This window comes from Xenopus tropicalis, chromosome 4, assembly GCF_000004195.4.
Source record: "Xenopus tropicalis strain Nigerian chromosome 4, UCB_Xtro_10.0, whole genome shotgun sequence".
Lineage (NCBI taxonomy): Eukaryota > Metazoa > Chordata > Amphibia > Anura > Pipidae > Xenopus > Xenopus tropicalis.
The window spans coordinates 85,453,175-85,479,566 of record NC_030680.2 but is presented as its reverse complement, the minus strand read 5'-3'; the positions used below and the strand labels follow the sequence as shown (position 1 = coordinate 85,479,566).

At 38.2% G+C, this 26,392-nt stretch overlaps 1 protein-coding gene across 13 annotated transcripts in view; it reads right to left on the bottom strand.

Annotated features, from left to right (window-relative positions):
* Positions 1-23,414, bottom strand: part of dock7 (dedicator of cytokinesis 7) — a 95,196-nt gene extending 71,782 nt beyond the window's left edge. For 6 of the 13 annotated variants that reach the window (XM_004913938.4, XM_004913939.4, XM_012961539.3 and 3 more), the window contains exons 1-13: positions 23,258-23,413; positions 20,745-20,847; positions 14,594-14,769; positions 14,241-14,309; positions 11,392-11,521; positions 10,463-10,675; positions 10,116-10,201; positions 7,807-7,873; positions 3,477-3,626; positions 2,581-2,661; positions 1,734-1,899; positions 604-746; positions 220-313 (exon numbers count right to left, since the gene is read on the bottom strand). In XM_004913938.4, the coding sequence (XP_004913995.2) occupies positions 220-313; positions 604-746; positions 1,734-1,899; positions 2,581-2,661; positions 3,477-3,626; positions 7,807-7,873; positions 10,116-10,201; positions 10,463-10,675; positions 11,392-11,521; positions 14,241-14,309; positions 14,594-14,769; positions 20,745-20,847; positions 23,258-23,295 (1,516 nt within the window). In that variant the 5' untranslated portion in view covers positions 23,296-23,413. Of the gene's footprint in view, positions 1-219; positions 314-603; positions 747-1,733; positions 1,900-2,580; positions 2,662-3,476; positions 3,627-7,806; positions 7,874-10,115; positions 10,202-10,462; positions 10,676-11,391; positions 11,522-14,240; positions 14,310-14,593; positions 14,770-20,744; positions 20,848-23,257 lie in introns of all 13 variants that reach the window. The other 7 variants (XM_004913936.4, XM_012961536.3, XM_012961538.3 and 4 more) reach the window with 2 other exon arrangements.
* Between the last annotated feature and the right edge of the window lie 2,978 nt (positions 23,415-26,392).

The window sequence follows — 26,392 nt, the reverse complement described above, 5'->3', positions numbered from 1 at the left end:
TCCACTTGATCAATAAGTATACTCTATGGATACTACAATCATTGTTATAGATAATTTATAAAGCTGGGAGACTTATCAGCAAACAATGAAGCAAAGAGTTTATATTTTGTGAACCAATATTTAGTAAATGCATGGTTAGGCTCCTATAGTGATATTTAATTAAATTACCCACTGAACTTCCTAAGAAATAATTTAAATACATGAATTGTAGCTAAATACCTGTAATTGGTCTCAGTCTTCTTAACACAGAAGACGGTCTCTTCATATCTGCAAGAAATTTATATAGATCTTCATCACTGAGTCGATCTCCTTCCTTCAAAAGAAAGAAAAAAAATTATGAAATATAAAACCAATTTGGACAGATGAACTGTGATTTTTCCCCATAGCCGAGACATGCCAGACTGACTGGCAGTATAGTAAAAACAGGTCAATCTGCCCAGTCTTATGGCCAGCTTTAAATCAAACATCTTTACCTAGCCTCTGTCATGGGGCAGCAGAACAAGCAGCAGTTTGCCAAGCAAAAGGAGGTCTAAACAAAGCCTCAATTTGCTTAGATCCTTGCAGACAAAACAGTAGCAGATGAAGCAGATGTAAATAATGCACCTGTTTAAAGAAGTTTGTCACTGTCAGTGTTGCAGGTCGAAATGCAGTCAAGTTACATGATTCATCACCACTTGTGGTACGTTCTAATGAGCGCCTTCCAACAATGCTGGAGTTTCTTCTCTCCGACCATGAGCCTTTACGCTCTTTAAAAAAAACATGAAAAAAGAAAGTTAAATCTAAAACATCTCTGGAACCAGGGGCGGGCCAAGCTGACCAGGCGCCCTAGGCAACCCGGTCGGCCACTCCCAAGAGCATGATTCTTAGTGCGTATTTGGACCTCTTGGACCCCTGGCCTTACTGCACTTTGCATGGAGAATCAGATCAAATATCCAGTGCGCCATGCAAAGAGCAGCTTCCTTAGGGGAGGCAGTGAGAAAAGGCCATGATGCAAGTTGCCCTCTATACCTTGTGCATCTGAATGCTGTGCAAGGTAAAGTGTGGGTAAGTGTGCCTCTCCCACCTGACTCTTTTGAATCAAGCGCTGGCTAACTCAGGAATTACTCAATTCAATGAAGTGTCCACAGGTCTCTGAACTCCAAAACAAGTTCAGAGAGAAGCCTGTGTCTAATTGCACAACTATTCACACAGTGGGCAAAATGCAAAAAAAAATGACCAACTGCATTATTTTATAAGCCTTGCTGCCCCCAAAAATATGTACCTGTTGTAACTTTTTAATAGTGTCAACCTCCCAGAGGCGGTACATGTCATATGAGTCTGCACTTTGCTTTATGACTGCCAAGCTAAGAACCATTCATTAGACGGCACTTTAATTGATCTTCAAGCAAGGTGAGACAATTTCATTCACTATCTTTGATTTCACAACCAAATAGGATCAGTGTTAGGGTGGCCATACTAACAAACGGATCTTTGCCCAATATTGCTATCTATGTGATGGACCATACAGGACTAATTTCATTGTTTGCCTGTTGGTCAACGTTCGGATCATAAGGAAAGCCAATGAAGGCCGTCCTGAGGGGGCCGCACAAATGCTACAATAATGTCCTCGCCCCTTAAATAATCCAAGAAGCTCACTATGCCAGTGAATGTCTTGTACAGGTATTGGTTTTTTTAACTGTAGTGCAAATACATTTTTCATTATGAAAGAATGCCTAATTATGAAAAACATATACCTCCTGGCCCAATCTCTACTTCAGCGGAATCTCTTTCCAGGCTCCCAGCACTGCTCACTATGTTCATCAGATGAATTGCTGTCCAAGCAAAGGGCATACGGTACCTCCCCAGTCTCTGGCAAAACTGATCTGCTTGACTTTTCAATTTTTCCAATTTTTCCTTGTTCTATAAAAATAAAATGTATGCGATAAATGTAAGGCTTAATTATACAGCATTTCTGATAAACTGAATCTCTGGGGTATGTACACCAGACCAGTTCTACATTCTGCGTGTCTCTGTGGTTATCACACATTAAGCCGGCTAATGGAAGTTTACTAAATGACCATCCAGAATGACTTCTGTGGGCATATTACACAATAGGTTAATTAACAATTGTGAGTCAGTAAAAACATTCAATAAAGTACTCGCACCTGTCTATACGTGCACTGTTCCCCAAGATGCCGGTTGTGTCTGCTTTGCAGAGTAGGGCAACTGCCTTAAGCAGGTGACAATTCCAGGTTGACTTTTTACTTTTATGATAATGCAATTCACTGACACTCTGGCACTCCCAAACAAATGCCATAACAACAAATCAGGAGCAAGATGTGCAACATAAAAATCTTGCTGCAATCTTATGTTATAATGCTGGGTAATAGCTTTCAATTTTGCACTTAACATGCAGTGCAGATTTATATAATAAATCTTCATATCTTTAAAGGATACGTCAACCCCAAAAATAATTTTTTGCCTAATAAAATAAAACATAATTCTAAGCAACTTTCCAACATCAATTTATTGATAATAATAAATAAATTAATAAATTATTTTTATTAATAAAAGGGTACAGAAAAAAGGTTTAATACATACTTTTGCTGTGTCAGCTTCTTTATATATCATATAAGGTTCTGCACATTCTCCAATATCTCCTTGCTGCAACACCTTCTCCAGCTGAAAATAAATTATTGAAATTAACCAGTTTGTAACAAACGTCTTTTTATTATTAAAGCAACACCAAAAAAAAAACTGAATAAAAATACTTCTTAAAATCAGAAGACATACTTACTCTTACTATCTAACCCATGCACAAATATTATAAGAATAATAATAAAAAAATAAGTGTAAGGCAAATACCACACAGGAAACTTTTCTTTCAACTGATTCAAAGAGATTTGCTTTACAGTGCAGTATTAACCCTCAGGGTTAGATTCATTCTTTTTAGGCACTCCTACTCACCACCCCTGCCAGGCCCTCATCCCTCTTACAGCCTGCCCAACATACTGGGAATAATGGGACACGGTCAACCTTAAAACTACTTCTCAAGCTAAGCACCAGTATTTGGACTGTCATGCATTTTTCCATTTAAGTAAACAACAGAGTGAAGGGAGTGATATTGGGGGAGGCTAAAAAGTGCAGTGTGCCATTGACCTTAAGCTGTCCATACATGTACAAATTTGGTTGGGCAGCTTGTCCAATTGCAAACATACAGCCACCACCTGGACATATATGCCGAGAGGGGGCATATTTTCTTTACTTGGATATCTTTGCTCTGGGAATACATAATCGAAATATTCAAATAAAACCATGTGCCTAGAAGTAAAAGTATCATACAAATGTTAGAACGGAATGTAAATCACATTAGAACTTTTACACATACAGCCTTTCATTGGTCACTATAAACTTAAGTCATGTATTTACTGTACATACAGAATCATGGTTGTGAAAATCACCTAGAAAGCTAAAATACAAAGTACACGTTGTCTTACTTTTATAACCAGGAACACATCTTGGGAAGGATAAGTGATGGAAAAGATAGCTGATCTAGCCAGGGTGCTGATGGCTGGAGAGGAGACATATGGACGCAACATTCCTTTTATTTGTTCTGAGTTTAAGTCAAAATAAAAGTTTTCAGATATCTAAAAAACAAAAAGTAAATAAGCTTTATAAAACCAATATGCATTTGTCATTGTACAGGAGGAATAATGTGCGCCACTTTTATTCAAATGGAAATTTAGATTTAGCAATATATAAATCCATTAAACATCATTTAAGAACCATACAAATATTATAAATTATATGCTCATATCTTAAACCCATACTTAGTAAAGCTGTTTAATGAATTTCTGGAAGGCCACCTCATTCCTCCTTCTACACTAAGCTCCTATCTTACACTTATTCCGAAAGAAGGCAAAGATCCAAACATATGCTCCAATTATAGACCCATAGCATTATTAAACTCAGACCTTAAGTTGTTCACTTAAATCTTAGCAAACAGACTAGCACCTATCCTGCCCAAACTTATTCATAGGGACCAAGTAGGCTTCATCTATGGGAGACAGGCAGGAGACAATACAAGGCGCACTATCGATCTAATAGACATACTAAACAGAAACTCCACCCTGGCGGTCCTACTAAGCTTGGACGCTGAAAAAGCATTCGACCGCCTGAGCTGGCCCTACTTGTTCTCACTGCTAACACACCTCAACTTCTCAGGACCTTTCTTAGGAGCTCTCAAGAACCTATATAGCAACCCCACAACATAGCTAAAACTGGCAGGTCAGGCTTCCAAATCAATAGCCATAACCAATGGTACTAGACAGGGCTGTCCTCTATCCCCTCTTTTGTATGCGTTAAGTATAGAGCCATTGGCAGCTGTAATTAGGAACTCACCCGACATCTCAGGAATTGAGGTACAATCAACGATTTACAAAATAGCCCTCTTTGCGGACGATGTGTTACTCACTTTAACAAACCCAACAACCACGCTCCCAAATCTGCATAAGGTGCTAGATACATACAGCCTACTCTCAGACTATAAACTAAAACTGTAGCTCTTCCACTACACCTCCCACCAAACTCCCTGCAAGGTCTTCAAAGCGCCTTTCGCTACAACTGGCAAACAAACGCAATCCCATACTTGGGTACACATATAACCTCAATATATTCTGATTTATTCAGATATAACTTCACCCCACTAATAAATAAGACTAAAGCTTTACTACAATCTTGGTCACAGTATACCCTGTCTTGGTTTGGCAGAATAGCAGCCATAAAAATGTCCATTATGCCAAAGTTCCTATATCTGTTTGAGACCCTACCTGTATCAATCTCTGCTAAGACACTCAAAGACCTGCAATGGGGAAATCGCAGGCACAGAGTACCGAAACATATACTGGTTACACCATGTAAACACGGAGGTCTAGGGGTTCCTATGTTTAGGAAGTACTATGAGGCAGCCCATATTAGGCAATTGCTAGCCTGGTCGCAGAAGGACTCAAATTGCACTTGGGGTCAAATCGAAAACGCCTATTCAAAAGCCTGTCACTTAAACTACCTAATATGGTCAGAACTAAACCACTCATTGGCAAAGACAGATCTGCTAGCACCCACACGCCACTCATTAACCATATGGTATAACCTACGGTGGAAATATAAACTGCTCAATCCAAAATCTCTCAATGTACTATTTCTCCGCAACCCGGACTTCCAACCAGGAACCCAACCCCACTATATCGCTAAATGGACTCCCATCAGTCTGCAGACCATAGGGGACCTACTGGACTCAAGAACCAAGGAGATAATTTCTTATGCTGATATCACGCAAACAACTCCCCAAAGGAACCTACAATTTTTTGAATATCTACAATTAAGGCACTTTGTGAGACCCTATAGCGACAGAGCGAAAGAACTTCCATACACCACCTTCAAACGACTTGCAAAAACAGGCCTACCACAAAAAGGTTTAATATCTAAAATATACCAACTACTATCTGAACCACAAGGAGACCCACCTCCCAGACAACAATACATGACTAAATGGGACTCAGCCTTGCCTCAGCCCCTCTCAGATCAGGACTGGGCTGCAATCTGGGAAAACGCAAGACGGATGGTAACCTGCTCGAGACAAAGGGAACATATTTACAAAATATTAATGTCTTGGTATCATACCCCTGCTAAATTGCACAAATTATTCCCAAATCAGTCACCGTTATGCTGGAGAAACTGCGGAGAGACAGGCACTTTATCTCATATTTTTTGGGCATGTCCCATCATAACTCCACTCTGGATGGAAGTCTCAGACTTGCTCAACAAAATATTTCACACCACAATACCAATAGACTTAAGCACGTTCCTCCTGGGTAAACCTTTCCCGCAGACTCACAGATCCACTCAAGTTTTGATCAACCATATCCTCACCGCTACACGTCTCGCCATAGCAGCAAAGTGGAAATCCTCTACTCCACCAACATTAATGGAAATCAAACGCAGAGTGGAAAGCAACAAGCTGTTTGAATCAAGCATTGCCCGACTGCAAAATAGGACCCCACACTTCCTGCAAATATGGGCCCCATGGGAAATGCTAGCCTCAACCCCCTAGACCAACAGGATCACTGGTGTTATCAATCTAGAAATATTACAGAAACAAAACCTTCAAAGCGGTATAAATGTTGAACTGATCTCCTACTTACCCCCATCCCAATCTCCTTTCTCTATCTTTTTACTATTTACTCTTCAAGAATGTATGTAAACCATTGAAATGCCTTTTCAATAAAAAATTCAAGTTACAAAAAAAAAAACATCATTTAAGAAAATCACCCAGAAATACTAATAATATGATTTAGTGCTAGTACTTTTCTTTTTTATTATTAACCTACTAATGAATGCTCAAAGCACTGCTGACTTCTTTCCATAATGAGCGAGTGATCATATTTCTTCAGTTATTCTACCTATGTAATTACAACCCAAAGTGAGTCTAGTAAATTACACTATGGGGCAGATTTATCAAAACACGTGTTCGAATCTCGAATGGGAAAAATTCGGATTGGAAACGAAAATTTCTGAAGATCGCAAATATCACGAAAATGCTTACGAAAAAATCGTATTAGTCACGATAATATCGTATTGGCGATCCGAAAGTCATAAAATTTTCGTACCGAGCGATTGTAAACAGCATCAAAACCGATCCGATTTTTTCGCGCTAAAAATACGAAAAAAATACGATTGGACTGTTCGAACAAACGCTCGGAGCATTTGTGGATAAGTAAATTTGTTGCATTGGTAATGAAACCCAGTGACTACAGATGAAGATTGAGCTAAAATGTAAGCAATTTATACGTAAGTGCAATGAGTCTAAGTGGCTTGCACTTTCATTGCAAGGTTTCACTGTGGCACATCCATTAGACTAAAGGAATATGGGCTGGTTATGACCAAAACCATCTGTGGCACTCATCATTAACTTTTATTGAAAACCAGATTACTATTAAAGGGCACATGTCAGATAGTTTCCCTTACCAGAGGTGCAGTAAAATACAGAAAACAGTCTGGCTAGAGCAAACAATACTAGTCTTGCAAGAAAATGCCCCTTCCAAGCTCTATGTGGCCTGCAAATAAACCACCCCACATTCCATAGCCCAAAATTGTACACTGTGTGACTTGCAGCATTTATAGTTCCAGGCAATTTGTAGTTCCATAATATTTGGGGAAACAAAACACTCATCCATTAACTTTAATAGAAAACATGTGAAAGCAATAGTTGCTTTCTTGTGCAGGTCATGATTGCTTCAAAAAGCTGGGCACCAGCAGTAAATTTCTTCAAACCAAGGGCACACATGCATGTATGGTCACATCAGCCAATGAATGGACAAAGTTCTGCTTTTACCCCCACATGTCTTCCTGTTACAGTTAGAGCTGCATTATTTCCTTTCAGGTGATCTCTATAGAGATACAAACCATCACAAAATTGTGGTTCAGAGTAAAAGATGTAAAGGGCAATATTGACCAATATATAATCTGTTAAGTATTCATTCTGGGGTTACAGTTTTCCTTTAATGGTTTCCGAATAGTTTCTGCCACAGTTTTGGCTATTATACATCACAGAATATGTCTGTGCTGCTTCTGCCTTGAAATTGCTTGCTATAACATATTCTGTTTGATTTATTTTGAATTTAGTATACATAATAGTACATTTGTTTTTTGACCTAACCTGTTCTGTTATAAGAAAAAAATCCTCTAAAATGTAAAAGGGAAGCAAAAATAACTGTAATACATTTTTAACTCTCAATATCACATTTGATTATTAAATGAAGATAAACATACCTTCTTCTTCTCCTTGACATCGTACAAAGCTAAACTTGCAAAGATTGGTTCAATTTCTATTTCAAACCTAGACCAAAAAAAAATGAAATTTAGGAAAAAATTCTGTAATAGTAAAAAAGAGTATCATAACAGTTTAGATACAACACCCTAAATTACCGTAGTCTATTGTCCATAATATGTGTGGCATAAAGCACCAGGTCACACGAGCCTACAACACACACCCAGAGTACAGTATACATGGAGGATAGCACTGGAGGGAAAGAGGCCCCAGGTTGTTTGCTTGAAAACTTTATCACCTATGCACCCCATTTGCTGGGTATATTTAAAAGTCTCATGATGTTATTCCTTTTCCTGGACCACAGGGCAAAGTTTTCAAAGAAAAGAGAAGTGCGTATCACTGTGATATTTTGACTTTTAATACAGGTCTAAATTTTTAAAGAGCAGGAATAGAAAAAGTCCTTATAAATGTAAACTGGACATCCATTATCTTGTGTAAACACACGCTATCCTTACCTAAAAGATATATATATTAACTAACAGTCTGTACATTGTGAAATCACATTGCTTACAGAGGTTAGAGAAGGATAAAGTGGTAAGCAAAAAAGATGACCTTGTTTAAAAATGTCCATGTTTTTAACTCTTCTCTTGCCTTTCTTGTTTTCTTCTATGAACAGCAATAGCTTGATAAAACGAAAGTTCATATAAAGCTCTGGTAAAGTTAAGCTTATGTTAGAAATAATATGAATTGGGTTTGGAGGGGTATCATTTCATCTGATTACAGAATATTTTTTTCTAGAAAGCAACACAACTTCCCTATACCTTACCACCACTATGTTAAAAATGTACCAGAACTAGTTTCTGTTTAATGGAGAAGAAAAGGTGAAATCACTGGGGGGGGGGGCAGATGTTAGGCACCCCTAGGCCAATGCCCCTGTGTGCTAAAAATTGCACTGGTCTGGGGTAGAAGCACTATCTATCTTTTTATTCATATATCTTTTCTTATACCCTGGGCATGGGCCAATTTCCTTTGGCTGCTCAGTGCTATTCACAAATACTTCAGTTCTGCGCATATTCCTAGTTTTATCAGATCACACCCTTTAGCCATTTAGAAGAATATATCAGAAAACCAAGACCAGCAGGAGGGCTTTGGAAGGAGAACATTAGGATTATTAAAGAGACCAAAAAAGCGCTATATGCAGACTCTACAAGCAGAGAAAGAAAAAAACAAAAAACACAATAACTGAAGCAAAGCAGAAAACATGCAACAGAATGTTTGGACTATTTTAATATAAAATATTGCTAATGTTGTTCTCTCCACAAAATGTTTCCAGCAGGGTGGGACGAAAAAGTAGCTGGGTAGGGTGAAAAATACACATGTAAGATCACCGCTTCCTGAAGCCACTGTAAGCCAAAAACATCACAACAAACTTCAGATGAGAGAAATGACCAGTGATTCAATAAGAAGCTGAGAACCACACTTGGGTGGGCAAGTCAAGAAACAGCAACACAGCTGTAGCACTCCTTTTGCTAAAAGTGTCTTTTATTTAGCTGCTTGGTTTTAAAGGGGTCCTTATATCGATCCTATATAGCTTTGTATAACCTGAGTTTGGCAAATAGCCAAATATTGAAATTTAAGCTGATTTGTGTTTGGTCCTTGTGAGGTACATCATTAGATTACCAGTATACAAAGCCTTCCCTTCCCTCTTTGGTGTTTTGTTAGCAGGAGTCCATTATGCAGGGGGATTATCTGTGTACTAGCAATATAATTATCTACCTTACAAGGACCAAACATAATAAGTAGTAATTTCTTATTCCCTGTTTCTCTTGCTTATCTCAAGTAATAACAAAAACCATATTTTTTTGTGATTAAAACAATAGAGAAATATAATGTTTGGCACAAGCCCTATTCATTGAACTCATACTGAACAATATTGAACTCCATATACTGCCCCTTTAAAAAGAAATAACTTTCAAACTTTCAAAAATAGCCTTACTATTAACCTCTGGACAACCAGCATGGCAGGTATTGAAAGATTTCAAAGAGGCTGTTCACTGATTAAATTTTTGTGTGTGGTGTTTACATGTCCTTTAAGGTCATTTGGGGAGTTGCAGTGTTAAAGGCAGCCTTGACAAATTTTATATAATTAGATTTTTGTACATAAAGACACTATATACCTGTGACCCCATACCTAATTACCTGTACTAGGCTACGTTTCATAGGAAATTGAAGGTATTAAAAAACAAGACAAGAATTTGTTGAAAAAAAAATGTAGTGGATGTGACAAACAAAAAGGAAAAATAAATCTTACTTTAGGGATAAGCATTTTACCAACAGTCGCTGTCCAAAGTGTTCCTTTGGTACCTCAGGAACACTCAAACGCTCAATGGGTTCGTCCTGTGAATAAAATGTTCAAACAGTATCAGTTTAATAACAAATTTTGTGTTGCATCATGATTGGCATATATTAATTGTAAAAGACAAAAAGCAGAATTATGTATCCAGTGATTCTTCTTGGCTACAATCATGAGAATCACTTGTGTATTTCTAGACTTTTTTAGTGTAGGCTGAGATTGGAATCCTTCTCAGTAAGTTTAACCCAGCATGGGGCAAATGCTGTATTAAAAACCAAGTAGTCTAAATGCTCTACGTGGCATACCTCATCTTGATCAGGATGCAAAGCAAAGAGTTCTTTGTGTCTGCTTGATTTCCTTTGGTCTTCATTTTGGTGATCAATTTCTTCATTTGGGGTACGGTCAAGTAAGTTAGGAACTAGAGCATCAGATGCTGAGTTTTTGAGGTCAAAGATGCTGCAAGCCCAGCTACCCCGTGGAGTATCATCAATTGACATTGAGCGTCTTTTCATGTCATCCTGGTTAACAAAAAGAATGTTAGAGATAAAATGAAGCAGTGTTTTATTATACAAGAAAAGGAGAACAGACAGAAAAAGACCATAAGAGACCAAAAGAGAACCATAGTTTAAAGGCATGATTTAATCTATATTTTTCTTGCTGGATTGGAGCGGTACAGGAGTATGCTTATAATAGATATATATTAATGATGACTTTGTATAAAGTATAAGCAAACACATGGGTTTGTTACTATGGACAGTTTTCCTGGACCATACCCTTCAAGAAAGGGAAAAAAAAGTTGGGGAGATGATATATACAGTAGGCTGTGGCTCAAACTAGACAACAAAGAATATCAAGTGCAAGGTAGAATCTGCAACTTGAGTTAGGTTGCCAATAGGCTAAGAAAGAGCTCAGGGATTCTAAAATGTTGCTCTGTTGATGCCATTTTAAAATAATAATGGTTTTATTCAAAGTTATAGGATATTTTGCTTCTGACTTTCAAAGCATGTGATGTTGAATACCAGGATGCATGTCTGCACATGACAACAAGTGCTGGAATTTTGTAATATTGCTCTACTTTACTTGACCAAAGCAACTTTCACCTATATTATATAACCCTCGATTTAAATACACACACTACATGTACACACAACAAATTATGTGGTGTGAACAGTAATAGTCCACATATAAGCATAAAGACATATATTGTTTCTATAACATTTATCAATTATCATACTTGGTCATCCTGGTAGCTGTTGCTCTCAGAAACCTCATCTGATTCAAAAACCTGCTTTGGCAAACCCTTCTGTCTCTCTTTTTGTTTGTCCAGTGTGTTAGGATTAAAGCCAGTTCCCAATTTGTGGTATCTGTTGGAACAATTAAACACTTGTCAATCGCATTCTTCATTTTTGCTTTAATGAACACTAAACAATCAAGCTGGCCAAATCCAATGACTCTTTTGGTGGCCACACACAAAGACCAATATTTCAAACAGCTTTAACTTTTAGTCCATGTATAAGGTCCTCTGAAAAACAATATAATCTATTTAGTCACACCAAAGTTGATGGACAAAGATGAAAAACTAGGATGCCTAATGATCCAATTTGGTGGATGTACTAGCTAACCCAAAACTGCAGTAAAATGCAATTCCAACTCATCCCCTCGGCAGTTCAGCTGATAAGCCCTTATACATCATAATAATTTACTATTCATAGCTACCTTAAATACATTTTTTTTCTCTAAAATAACTATAGTGCCCAGAATAACATGACTTTCTCCCAGCCCTCAGTCTCACTGCATATTATGTATAACGAACAGCTTAACTTGAGCTTTCTCAGCTACTTCCTAGTCTAGCGAGAAGCTCCATCCTCTTTTCTTTGCTGAGCTCTCCCCCTCTCTCTGACTGAGATGGGCAAAGAGCTGCCTACTGTGTGAGCTTGCTGTCTCTACTTACTTATTATTTAAAGATGTTGTGATATTATCCCGTAAACTTTAATTCTATTATTTTGCCACTAGGAGGACAATAATTAAAGATTCCTTCACCCCACTTACAACAGTGGCAAATGATACAGGCTGTATCATGCTGGAGACCTAAAGGAATTCAACACAATTTAGCCATTTTTTCTTACTGATGTACATTTTCACAACACTAAATTGTGCAAAACTATAAGTTCCATGCAGGATGCTGCCGCTTTGCAGAGCGATTTGACAAAATTGGAAAACTGGGCAGCAAACTGGAAAATGAGGTTCAATGTTGACAAGTGCAAAGTTATGCACTTTGGTAGGAATAATATAAACGCGAACTATCTACTGAATGGTAGTGTGTTGGGGGCATCCTTAATGAATAGGGGTTTTTGTAGATCACAAGTTGTCTAATTCCAGGCAGTGTCATTCTGTGGTTACTACAGCAAATAAAGTGCTGTCTTGTATAAAAAAGGGCATTGACTCAAGGGATGAGGACATATTTTTGCCGCTTTATAGGTCCCTGGTAAGGCCTCACCTTGAGTATGCGGTGCAGTTTTGGGCTCCAGTCCTTAAGAAGGATATTAATGAGCTGGAGAGAGTGCAGAGACGTACAACTAAACTGGTTAAGGGGATGGAAGATTTAAACTATGAGGTTAGATTGGAGTTGTTTTCTCTGGAAAAGAGGCGCTTGCGAGGGGACATGATTACTCTGTACAAGTACATTAGAGGGGATTATAGGCAGTTGGGGGATGTTCTTTTTTCCCATAAAAACAATCAGCGCACCAGAGGTCACCCCTATAGATTAGAGGAACAGAGCTTCCATTTGAAGCAGCGTAGGTGGTTTTTCACGGTGAGGGCAGTGAGGCTGTGGAATGCCCTTCCTAGTGATGTGGTAATGGCAGACTCTGTTAATGCCTTTAAGAGGGGCCTGGATGAGTTTTTGAACAAGCAGAATATCCAAGGCTATTGTGATACTAATATCTACAGTTAGTATTACTGGTTGTATATATATATAGTTTATGTATGTGAGTGTATAGATTGGTTAGTATAGGTTGTGTGCTGGGTTTACTCGGATGGGTTGAACTTGATGGACAATGGTCTTTTTTCAACCCTATGTAACTATGTAACACGTCCAGTATATGTGGGCAGGGCCTGCCTCTGGTGTACTAGGTAGGTTTGGTAGGTATGGAAGTGGTTTAGTATTGTATAAAAGGCGGTCATGTTCCTAGTGGTAAAAGCTACATCCCAATGTTCTTGTTTCCACAAGGTAATGTAAAGGGGTGGTTCACCTTTAAGTTAACTTTTAATATGTTACAGAATATCCTATTCCTAGCAACTGTGCAATTGAGCTTCATTATCTATTTATTTTTTATAGTTTTGGAATTATTAGCTCTCTCTTCAACATCTTTCCAGCTTTCAAATGGGGGTAGTTAAAAGCTATTGCTCCGTGAGCTTACAATTTTACTATTATTGTTAATTTTTATTATTTATCTTTCTTTACAAGTCCCCTCCTATTCATATTCCAGTTTCTCATTCAAACCGCTGCCTGGTTGCTAGGGTAAACAAGACCCTAGCAACCAGATAGCTGCTAAAATTCCAAACTGGAAAGCTGCTGAACAAAAGTATAATAAAACTTAAAAACCAATTGCAAATAGGCAAATAGTCTTGGAATATCATATTCTACATCATTTAAAGGTGAGCAACCCCTTTAAGAGAAAATAAGTGTTATTGTTTAATACAGAACCACAAATCCATTTGATTTCCCAAAGAATACAGATGAGATGTTATTCTAGCCAGTTGCAAATAGCAGCTATTAATCTCCCTGTGTGATATAAGGCCTAGTGCATATAAGGTGTTTTATTGCTGTGGTTGTCTTTGCGAAAACCTGCTATGCCATAGGCTTTAGCCTTACACAAACTTAGCCCCAAATATTTCTGCTACAGTAACTATACCACAAAAAGCAGGTGTAAACTGGGACACAAAAACACAATACTAGAAATTACAAAAAAAAAACAAAAAACACTACACATGCCTTAAAGGAACAGTAACACAGCAACTGGTGAGTAATGAGTGTGATATCCTTGACATAGAGTATGGTTTATTCTGAAAATGAAGACTTACTTTCTATTTACAATTGCCCAGTCTTCTGTGTAACTCCTTATGCAATCCTTCACATGAGAATCCATTTCACTGTTTGAAAAATAACAAAGACGTTCAGTGTTATATTCATGCCTGCACATGAACAGACAGGTAAACAAGCACAAAGGCGCACATTGTACATTCACTGAAAAGTTTGAATAATGGAAAGAAAAACAAATAGAGTTACATAATAGCTATTCTCCAGTTCTCTATATTGGCTAACCACGGTCTTAGCTGCAAGGCATAGATCATTCACTTGTTTTCATAGGGATTTTATGAGAAAATTCATCCTCACAGGTGCACTTATTATTAAAAATAAAGGGTCCAAAACTTACTTCTCCTCTGGTACTGATGACACCATGGTCCTGCATTCCCTCTGAACGTAGAGAACTTCAACATCATCAGTAGGAAACTCATATAGGTCTCTTAATGGACCTGAGTCTATAGACACTGGATGAGTAATAAGGTAGTCCTCAAATTCAACTGGATCAACCACTTCTGTAAGAGGAACCTATAAAAACAAGACAATGTCCTGAGACCAAACTGAGTAAGATAAACACATTTCATAAAAGGGTGAACATAAGAGTAAAAACTACCCAAGTGAGTTGCTAAGTCTAAAATAGACCATAATGCTAATGGCACATGAGTCGTTTTCTCTGCTGCCTTACGTTTCCTCTATGTGCATGTGCTGACAGGTAGGTTCATACACAGAGGTCACTAAACTATGCCTTTTCGCACCAAATATCAACTCTGTGTGTGCACCTACAGGCTGACCATGTGACCCACACAAATAGAAGGAACGTAAAGCAGTGGAACTGCTTTTTGCTACTGAAGAAAATGACCGATGTGCTATTAGCCTAAAGCAAATAAAACGGCACATAACAAATATAGAATTTTTTTTTTATAAAATTTTCTCCGCCTAGACTGTGGGGCTCATTTATAAACACAAATTTGCCCCACTGTAGCAACCACAAGTTAGTCAATAAAAAAATAACAGTATGAGGCAAATTTTCAAAGTAATCATGAAAGGCCTGCTATAATACTCTGTGACTTAGTTTATGTAGGTCAGACAGTCAGTTTATGGCTGGCATGTATTATTAAATGCACAGATCCAAACATATATTTATTTGTGGATACTCATAGTCATGAAATGCCATGAGTATGTCTCCAACCCAATTTTTCCTTCATGGGAACAAACTGTGTGGGTTAGATCTGACCTGGGATCACAGTATGAATATATATACATCAGTTTCCATGACAAAATTATGCTTATGTCTACAGCAACCATATTTTCCACTGTTAAAAATTATAAATGTTGCATTTTGCCTCAAGTACTTATGCTGTAATTTGTTCATTCCTACCAAAAGGTATAACTGTTTTAAAGGTACAGGAGGACTATGTTCTAAAGGAAGGCTAACATAAAAAAAAGTAATCAAAATATACTGTTGCCCTGCATTTAAACTTGTGCATTTGCTTCAGAAACAGTATTATACTTGATAAAAAAAATACACTGTTATTTGTTATTTCAGCTTGAATGGCTACACAACAGTTAAGCTCTGTGGAATACAATGGGTTAAGTTCTTGCACAGGAATCTAAACCCATTGTATTCTACAAAATCTATTTGGTGTGTAACCTGTGCCTTTTTGCTTTTTCAGATTGAATGGCTGTCCCCATGGTTAAACCGCAGTTTAGTTATACATATTATAGTACAGGTATTGGATCTCTTATCCGGAAACCTGTTATACAGAAAGTATTACGGAAAGGCCATCTCCCATAGACTCCATTATAAGCAAATAATTCTAATTTTTAAAAATGATTTCCTTTTTCTCTGTAATTATAAAACAGTACCTTGTACTTGATCCCAACTAAAGTATAATTAAGCCTTATTGAGGGCAAAACAAGCCTCCTGAGTTTATTTAATATTTGCACGCTTTTAGCAGACTTAAGTTATGGAGATCCTAATTACAAAAAGATCCCTAATCCGGAAAATCCCAGATCCCAAACGTTCTGGATAACAGGCCCCATACCTGTAGTATTTCTGAATCAAACACACCAGTTTTACTGGTGTACATTATATTTTAATTACTCTGAAAAAAACTTTCATTTTTTTGATGTTACTGTTCCTTTAAATCTAGAAACACTGTAACAAATACAATACAGCTATGGCATCTATTATCCAAAATGCTTGGCACCTGGGTTTTTTTTGGATAAGTGATTTTTATGTAATTTGGCTCACCATGCCTTAAGTCCATTAAAAAGAACATGTAAACATGAAGTAAACCAAATGGATTTATTTTACCATCAGTATGGATTTTTGCAGCTTGGTTATCATCAACTACTACTTATAAAGTAGTTATCATAAACTACTACTTATAATTCACACAGACATTCTATCAAAACAGCAATGAATATTTTTGGTTAGCATAAAAAAAATCACTATGGCAGTTCCATGAATACTCAACACCTGCTTAGGACTAGTTTATAAAAAAAATTATTCAGCTATTTCAGCTTTAAATGAATAGCTGCAACAACTCCTTATTTGTTTTTATTTATTTTTAAGTTGGCTTACCTAATCAAATATTTACTCAGTCACACTTACTTCACATTTTCTATCTGTTTTCTTGAACAGGCAGCCATCTTTAAAAATACTGCACATGTGTTTCATTTACCCCCCCCCCTCTGGCAGATCTGCTTCTGATTGGCTGGTGGGCATGTGTAGCTCAGAACAGGAGACAGGATCAAGTTACGCACATGTGCATTGCTACTGAAGGCTGCCCCTGGCAGCCTACAGGAAGGGAAGAAAGATTTCAGTGATGTCACTATAGTCTTCACACTGCTGTAGGCTGCCAGCGCCATATCTCAGAGAAGCAAAAATGCCTTTAGACTTTTAATTTGTATTAACCTTTCCTTGTCCTTTAAGGGGGCCAGTTGTACCTGGAGGGGTTTATTTCTCCTTTAAAGGCATTAATGGAATCTGCCATCACAACATCACCTGGTAGAGAATTCAACATCCTTGTTGCCCTCACCATAAAAAAAATTCTAGCTGCTTCAAATAAAAGTTCAGCTCCTCAATACTTCAGGGGTGGCCTCTGGTTTGTTGATCTCATATACTGGGAAAACGTTTCTCCCCATCTGTCTATAATGTAATCTACTGTACTTGTATAGATTGATTGTTCTATTCCTTTAACCAGTTTAGTTGCACATCTTTGTACTCTCTACAGCATATTTATATGCTGGACTAAAACCCAAAACTGCAAGGTATGCTCAACGTAAGCCCTTCCCAGGGATCTATACAGAGGTAAAATTACCTCCCTTAAGTTAATGGCCTTTTTTATTTGCTTAAATATCATCTCACTGAAATTATAGCTACACAGTTTGTTATCCATAAAAACCTCAAATCCTTCTCAACTAAGGAAACCCCCAACACACTACCTACACTAGAGTGTATACCTAGCATGCTGTTTTTATTAAAGTGCATAATCTTGCATTTATCAATAACTTATTAATTTGTTGCCCAGTTCTCTGATTTAGACAAATCTCTCTATAAAGCAGCAACATCCTGCATAGTTTTGTATGATTTAGTAGCATTAGAAAAATAGAGACAGTGCTTACAATGACAACTCCAAGGTCAATATTAAACAAAAACACAGGACTCAGGACAAACAACAGTGCTCTAATTAACAAAAATGTTCCATTTACCACCACTTTTTTATATTAAAAAAAAAGATATATAACTATAACCAGTAACCTTCTATGTGGTATTTTATAAAACTTTTAAAATTTAGACCATATCCACTGCCATCCCAATGTTTAGGCTGCTGCTTACCCACTCATACAGTGAGGAACAGAAGTATTTCAACACCCTGCCACTTAGAAATCATGGAGGGGTCTGAAATTCACACTGTAGGTGCATTCCCACTGTGAGAGACAGCATTTAAAAAAAAAATTCAGGAAATCACATTGTATGATTTTAAAGAATTTATTTGTATTGCACTGCTGCACATAAGTATTTGAACACCTGAGAAAATCAGTGTTAATATTTGGTACAGAAGCCTTTGTTTGCAATTGCAGAGGTCAAACGTTTCCTGTAGTTCTTGACCAGGTTTTTCACACACTGCAACAGGGATTCTGGCCCACTCCTCCACACAGATCTCCTCTAGGTCTGTCAGGGTTCAGGGCTGTCGCTGAGTTTCAGCTCCCTCCAAAGATTTTCTATTGGATTTAGGTCTGGAGACTGGCTAGGCCACTCCAGAACCTTGATATGCCTGTTAAAGAGCCACTCCTTGGTGATCCTGGCTGTGTGCTTCGGGGTCATTGTCATGTTGGAAGACCCAGCCCTTCTTCATGAAGCCCCAGTCCTAGGGAGACTGACAGTCGTCTTTAGCCTCTTCCATTTTCTAACAATTGCTCCAACAGTTGATCTATTTCCACCAAGCTGCTTGGCAATTGCCCCGTAGCTCTTTCCAGTCTTGTGGAGGTCCACAATTTTGTCTCTGGTGTATTTTGACAGCTCTTTGGTCTTGCCCATGGTAGTAGTTTGAGTCTGATTGACTGTGGGGTGGACAGGTGTCTTTAAAGAGCTCAAACTAATTTAGATTAATGAGTGGAGTAAAGGTGGACTTTTTAAAGGCAGAGTAACAGGTCTTTGAGAGCCAGAATTCTTGCTGATTGCCAGGTGTTCAAATACTTATGTGCAGAAGTGCAATACAAATAAATTCTTTGAAAATCATACAATGTGATTTCCTGAATTTTTTTTTTTTTAAATGCTGTCTCTCACAGTGGGAATGCACCTATAATGTGAATTCCCCTCCATGATTTCTTAGTGGTAGAACTTGCAAAATCACAGGGTGTTCAAATACTTATGTTCCTCACTGTAGATGGCAATTACATTTGTCTTGCAAAATCTATTATGCATGAAACCATACTGGCACAAAGTCTTTTTTGGCACCACATTAACAAGTCGCCAATCTCTCAGTACCATGCCAGACATCAAAGAATCCTGGAATATTAAGCAAGTTTGACAACCGCTTAGCTTCTTGCTATAATACCCCTTTTATTCTCTACTTTAACTTGTTTAATTATTTTTTTACATGTTTTATTGGCTTCCTTGTACCCAATAAAAGTTTCAGCTGCCTCAGATCTCTAGTTACCTTTAGGGCTCTGGCACACGAGGAGATTTGTCGCCGGCGATTTTTAAAAGAGCGATTTGGCGACAAGACGAGCGACAAGACGCCAATGCTAAATCAATGGAAATCGCCAGCATCAAAACATACGAGGCTACTTCAAATCGCCTGCTGTTTCAAATCGCACACAGACCCTTTTCTGAGCGACTTGAGTAAACATGAGGGGGGGGGTTAACTGTTGAGTGTACCATGGGTAGCAGATCGCCTGGAGCTCAACTCGCATGAAATCTCTTCATGGGTATTGTCGTGGCGACTTGTCGCCAAAGCTCCAGGGGGAAAAAACGCAGGCGACAAATCTCCTCGTGTGCCAGAGCCCTTAGACAGATCTAGCTGTAACAGTGGGATCTGATCGTACCTTTGCATACCATTTTCACCTCACTCCTGCCCCATGACCCCATTCTAATCCCACAGCCCTATATATACTAGCTTCCCCATAATGCTCTAACTCACCCACCCACCACCTTGCCTAGTTTAAACACTCCTCTAACCTCTTAGCCATTCTTTCCCCTTGCACAGTGTCCCCTATCATCAGTGGCATCTGTCTGTCAGGGCATAAATAGGGTGGATTGGAGCTCATATTTCATGACAGTAACCTTAGAGATAAGGAGCAACTAATTATAAAAAGGTCTGCTTACATCTGGTAATTTGTAGTAGGCCTACCATGTCCAATGAATCATTCTAGTACTTTACCAATCTTTTATAAACAACCCAAACAAATAAGTGGTAAAGCAATAAGTTTACTTATCATCATTAAGGATACTTTTATAAAAGTAGCTTGGGTTGGAGCATAGTTATTTTTATGGATATGCAGCTACACAAGCCTAACATCACTATACAATATGTAATGCAATATGCCAGGAATGTGCTGTAAAGCTTGCTGCTATTGGAGAAGGAATAATGCATGGGCTGTTTTTTTCACAAACTGAACTAGGACCACTGGTTCTAAAAAAAGCAAACCTTTACTATACATAGTACACTAAGAATTCAGTGTTTCGTACTTTGTGGCAAATAATTTGGGGAAGGGTCTTTCCTTTTTAGAATCATAATGCCCCTTTGCACTAAGCAATATACAAAAATCATGGGTTGGCTGAGATGGGAGTGGAAGAATGAGACTTGCTTACAAAGAGCCATGACCTCAACCCAATTAAACATCAGTAGATAAATTGTAATGTTCTTTAGGTAGATGTCTGGATCATGTCTTACAATCCACATGATAATGAATAAATAACATTTCTGGAAAAACCTTCATAGTAATGAAAAAACAGCTACAGCAGAAATGTAACACTTCTGAAGAAAAATTACCGAAGCATGATGTGACCCTCCGCCTCCAGTGCTTAGGTTTTTGTGGAGCTGTGGAGAACCATATTGTCCAGATATTTGTTTCCGTACCTCAGCAGCCACCGTTCTAAAAAACATGAAAAAGTGTACAATATTGCAATCTTTTAAGTATAACAGAACTTGTTTTTCAATGATTAATCCATAATGTTAAGCAATTGAGTAATAATGTGTTGGATTTATTTGCCAAACTTGCACAGGTATGTGTAGGGTTGCACATACTGATAATGGTCTCTCAAAGACATCCAAGAAAATAATAATCTTATTCTTGCTGACATTTTTTTCTGGTGTAGTTTATTTCAGAAAAGAAAGCCGAATGACTAACTAAAGCTCCTTTTCCATGTTTAGAGTGAAACACCAAATTCATTTCTGCTTTTGAAAATACAGGGTAATTTAGAATAACTTTCCAATATATGTTAGTAAAAAATTGTGAATGTAAATGTGATTGCTATTGAAAATAGTGTTTGCTTATTCCTTTCTGCACTTCAGAAGTCCTTTAGCCAAGACTTCATAAGGCATTAAAGACAAACCACTGTAATGTAAAAATATTTTACAAAAATAACAAATAATGAAAATATGTCTCAGCAAGAAGCTTAAATTTATCTTGCATTTATTTTTACTGTAACCAAACCCATTACAGTAGACTGTGCTGCCTAAACAGAAACATAAAGCAGTAATAATAGTCAAGGACATACATGTAAAGAAGAATGAAAATTTGTAGAGACATATTAGATAAATGGAAAAAAACCTCATTTTGTAGGCAATTATGAATAATATATGGTGCTGGTTAAAAATGAACCCTATCTGTAAAAATGGCCCCTTTATTAGACCTCCCTATAGATCCTATCAGTTCTCTGCCCCTGTTTTAAATGAAGGGTGGGCGTGTCCTAACAGTCCCTGCCAAAAGCACAGTACGAGCCAATAGCCAATCACAGCTTCCACTCACACAGGCAAAGACAGGCTTCAGTTCCCTATCAGGTCAGCCTAGCTGATGATTGGTTCCTATCCTAGAGCGCAGTGTACTCAGAGCCCCTGGCTCCCCTGCACATCCAGAGTATTCAGCCAGCAGGAAGTGGAATGGATGGGCGGGCCTAGTGGGGTTTTGGTGGAATTTCACAAAAAAATCAGTCCGAAACACAACTTTATTTAAGCACAATCCTTCTATATCTAGAGAAGTATATTTCACTGGTACATTCTTAATTTTTATATATTTCTCCTTTAAATCGTGCATGCCTTGTTGACAAAAATTAGGTGCTGTTTCCTTACGGTATCTGTCAGTGTAAAACATTAGAGCTGATGTCTTATTATTATACCCCTCATACTCAGGATGAATAAGCCAATATGTTCACACCATGTGTCTCAACCCTTTCTCCTTGTAGATTGTAAGCTCTTTTGGGCAGGGCCCTCTTCACCTCTTGTATCGGTTACTGATTGCTTTATATATTACTCTGTATGTCCAATGTATGTAACCCACATATTGTACAGCGCTGCGGAATATGTTGGCGCTTTATAAATAAATGTTAATGTAAAATGTTAATGTAATGTCCATGCTGGAATTTCACATTTATTTCTAAGCACTATTAGTAGTAGACAAGCATAAATACATACATATATATTTCTAACTCTGGGATGTAAACCTTACATGAACATTGAATTACAGAGAAATACCAATCAATTGCAGGCATGTCAAGACTGTGTTTACCTACAAACACACACTGGATGCTGGTATGCCTTACAGATACTGGTCACTTGTACATTTTTCAGACCTCTCAGCAAATGTATTTTATTTGGTTTTTTTTACACAAATGAACCTGTGATATTATTTGTGTGTTTACTTGGTACATCCATTACTAATCAGTCATTGTCCCATTAGCTAACAAAGAGAGTGAGGCAGCAGTGTCCCCAGCATGCCCCGCAGCTCTTTGCGGTTTGTCTGACGTTTTGTCAGTAACATAGGATCCAAATGGAACAATATAAGGGCTAGGAAAGTCAGATATCTCCTAATGGAAAGCTCGATAACTGTAACCAAATGCTGACAGAATGTTTGATTTGCCAATGGCATTCTAACTGCAAGCAGTCACTTCCTTCACTTTCTCTCCCAATAGCAACCCCTCTCCCATTTCATCTTTGTCTTGCGCACCTCCCACATAAAGGGTCACGCAATAATCCCACATCCCAGGCACATTCACTTTGCAATCCCCGTCATTGCTGGCATCTAACTACCAGCAAGCGCTAGAAGACAAAGATGCAAAGACAAACTGAGTTCCGCAACTGCTCGCTGAAATAAAGATCGACGCTATATGCAAGTCCAGAGCTGGCGGAAAGAAGGGGGAGGTAGATCACACCCTTAAAATCCCCCTGGTAGGCCTGTTCTTAATGAACACTTAAATCAATGAAAAATAAAATGATTAAAACCTATAATGTACAAAGGGGAGTTTGCTTAGCGGCATCCTTCTCGCTGTGCATTGCTGAGTTTTTACCTGCTTATCTTCTGTGCAAATGCGCGGCGCTCTGCCATGGCCGCTTCTCAGTGCAGCTCCCGGCGGTGAGGGGGAGAAGGAATCTAGTGGAACACAGGGAAGCCGTATTGCGCTCCACTCCGGAAGAATAGGACAGGGCTAGCGTACCGTAATGCTGCTAAAATACGATCCATCCCTATAGCAACCTTGTGCTGTACTAAATCAGTGTCATTTCGTGAGTGCAGGAGTCAGTTGTTCCTGTTTGTTCTAAGGAATAATACAAATGTTCCAGGTTTTAAAGGGGTAGTTCACCTTTAGGTTAACTTTTATTATTTTAAATAATGGCTTCTTTTTTATAGTTTGTGACTGTGATGTAATGGCAGATTCTGTTAATGCCTTTAAGAGGGACTTGGATGAGTTCTTGAACAAGCAAATTATCCAAGGCTATTGTGATACTAAAATCTACAGTTTAACATTAACATTAACATTTATTTATAAAGCGCCAACATATTCCGCAGCGCTGTACAATAAGTGGGTTACATACATTGGACATACAGAGTAACATATAAAGCAATCAATAACCGAGGTGAGGAGGGCCCTGCCCAAAAGAGCTTACAATCTACAGTTAGGGGGAGATTTACTAATCCACGAATCCGAATCCCAAAAGGGAAAAAATCGTATTGGAAACGAAAATTTTGCGACTTTTTCGTCGCTGTCACGATTGTAAACGGCGGAAAAACAAATCCGATTTTTTCACGACAGCGGCGAAAAAGTTGCGGAAAATATACGAAAAAGTCGCGACGGCGACGAAAAAGTTGCGGAACATACAAAAAAGTTGCAAAAATACTGATCATTGCGAAAAAAACGCATTCGGACGCCTTCGGACCGCTCGTGGATTAGTAAATCTTAGTTCCCTCCCTGCCCACTCATACTCTGCAATTATTAAGCCATGGGCTCACATAATGAGAGCAGCTATAGTGGAAGAAGACCCCCTGTACCCCAGCCCCCCACCGGGTCTGCTTCCTCTATAGTTTTAAATTATTTGCCTTATCCTTTAAGCTCTTTCCACCTTTCAAATGGGGTCACTGACCCCCATCATCCAAAAAACTATTGTTCTGTAAGCTACAATTTTATAGTACTCTTACTTTTTATTGCTTATGTATTGCTGTCCTGTTCAAGCCCTCTCCAATTCATATTCCTCTCTCATTTAAATTATTGAATGGTTGCTAGGGTAATTTGGACCTAATTCCCAACTGGAGAACTACCGAATAAGAAGCTCAGAGCTTTCTCTCCCTCTCAATTTTAGTCACAGAAAGGTAAAAGCACATTTTACTGATTTCACTTTGAATTTTGATTTATTTAATAAACAGGACCAATCACATTGTAAAATTAGTCCTTTCGTTTCTAAATGGTTTAATGTGATTGTTCAGAACAGATAAGGGTTTTCAAGGTGAACCTGCTACCAAATTACATTACCTCTATATGTGTGTATGATAAACTCTTTTCTTTTTCTTTTCTTGTATTGTAGCAATTTTTGTTTTTAAATATATAGATAATAAAGGATATATTTTATGGTTCATAATAGGTGTGCCTTGATTCTATGTGTCTTTTGAATTTGAAATTAGCCCTTAGAGTGAAGACACACAGAGCTACTTAGTAGCAGCTACTTGTCATGGCCACTAAATGCCAGAAAATACCCTGCCATAGACAATACTGAGCACTAGTAGATCATTAAAGGAGAAGGAAAGGCTAAGTCACTTGGGGGTGCCAAAATGTTAGGCACCCCCAAGTGACTTAAATCGCTTACCTTGTACCCCGGGCTGGTGCCCCTGTTAAGAGAGAACCGCACCAGCCCAGGGTGTCTGTGAGCGCTTCCTCCGCGTTGGCGTGCTGCGCATGCACATTAGATTGAAAAGCCAAACTTTAACAACAAAGACGGCTTTTCACTCTAATGCACATGCGCCGGCTCAGGGAATTCGCGGCAGAAGAAACAAGTAAGAAGGAAGCGCTCGCTACAGGTACCCCGGGCTGGTGTGGTTTTCTCCCAACAGGGGCACCAGCCCGGGGTACAAGGAAAGCTATTTAAGTCACTTGGGGGTGCCTAACGTTTTGGCACCCCCAAGTGACTTAGCCTTTCCTTCTCCTTTAAATGGATTCAGCCAGGTATGGAACCCCTTATGCCCAAAAGTTATACAGAACGCTAAGAATTTGCAATCGCGTTAAAGCAAATAATTCTGATTTTTACAAACGTGCTAAAACACATAGAGATGATTATCAGTAAAGGATCACCATTGTCTATTTTAGTAACCATAAGGGCGAAGACACATGGGGCGATTAGTCGCCGCAACTTTTTGAAAAGTCCATTGTACTCTATGTGCGAAAATTAAAAGTTGCGGCGACAAATTGCCCCGCGTGTCTTTGCCCTAACAAGTAGCTGCTACTAGTAGTTCTGTGTCTTCACCCTTAAAGAGAAAATATAATTCATTTATTAAAAAAACCAAAAGGTTTTGTATGTGCAAACATTTAGTATATGCTCATATAAATATTGCCTGATAATTTATAGACCAATATATAAATGCATATTTGTCATGTAAGTTACTTACTGCTCCTTAAAAGTAAAAAAAAAAGGTAAAGAAATATATAAAGGAAACTGGCTACATCAATTTAATGATCCAAAAACATTGAGCGCCAGCATGTGTGGAATGCTTCTGTCAAATTTATGCTATTTTTATGCAATGCAACCTGATCCGTTTAAAGCAGAACACAACTGAATCTGAATGGTCAGTTTGTAAGAGACTTTGCCAATCAGTTGTGTTCCCCTTTGAAACAGATCTGGTTGCAGCTGACAGAAGCAGGAAACATAGTTGTGTGACAGTTTGATTTTCAAATCTGTTCCCTATGTGTGTAGAACTTAAAACCAGTATGGGACCCCTTATCCAGAAAAGTTATACTGAAGGCTCAATCACTTTAAATCAACTTATTCTGATTTTTACAAAAAATTTATTTTTTTCTGTAGTAATAAACCAGTACATTGCACTTGATCCTTACTAAGCTAAGCATAAATTCACATTATAAAACAATCCTATTGGGTTTAAAGACTCTTAAATGAGTTTTAGTAACCTTAAGGCATGTGATCCAAATTACAGAAAAATCCCT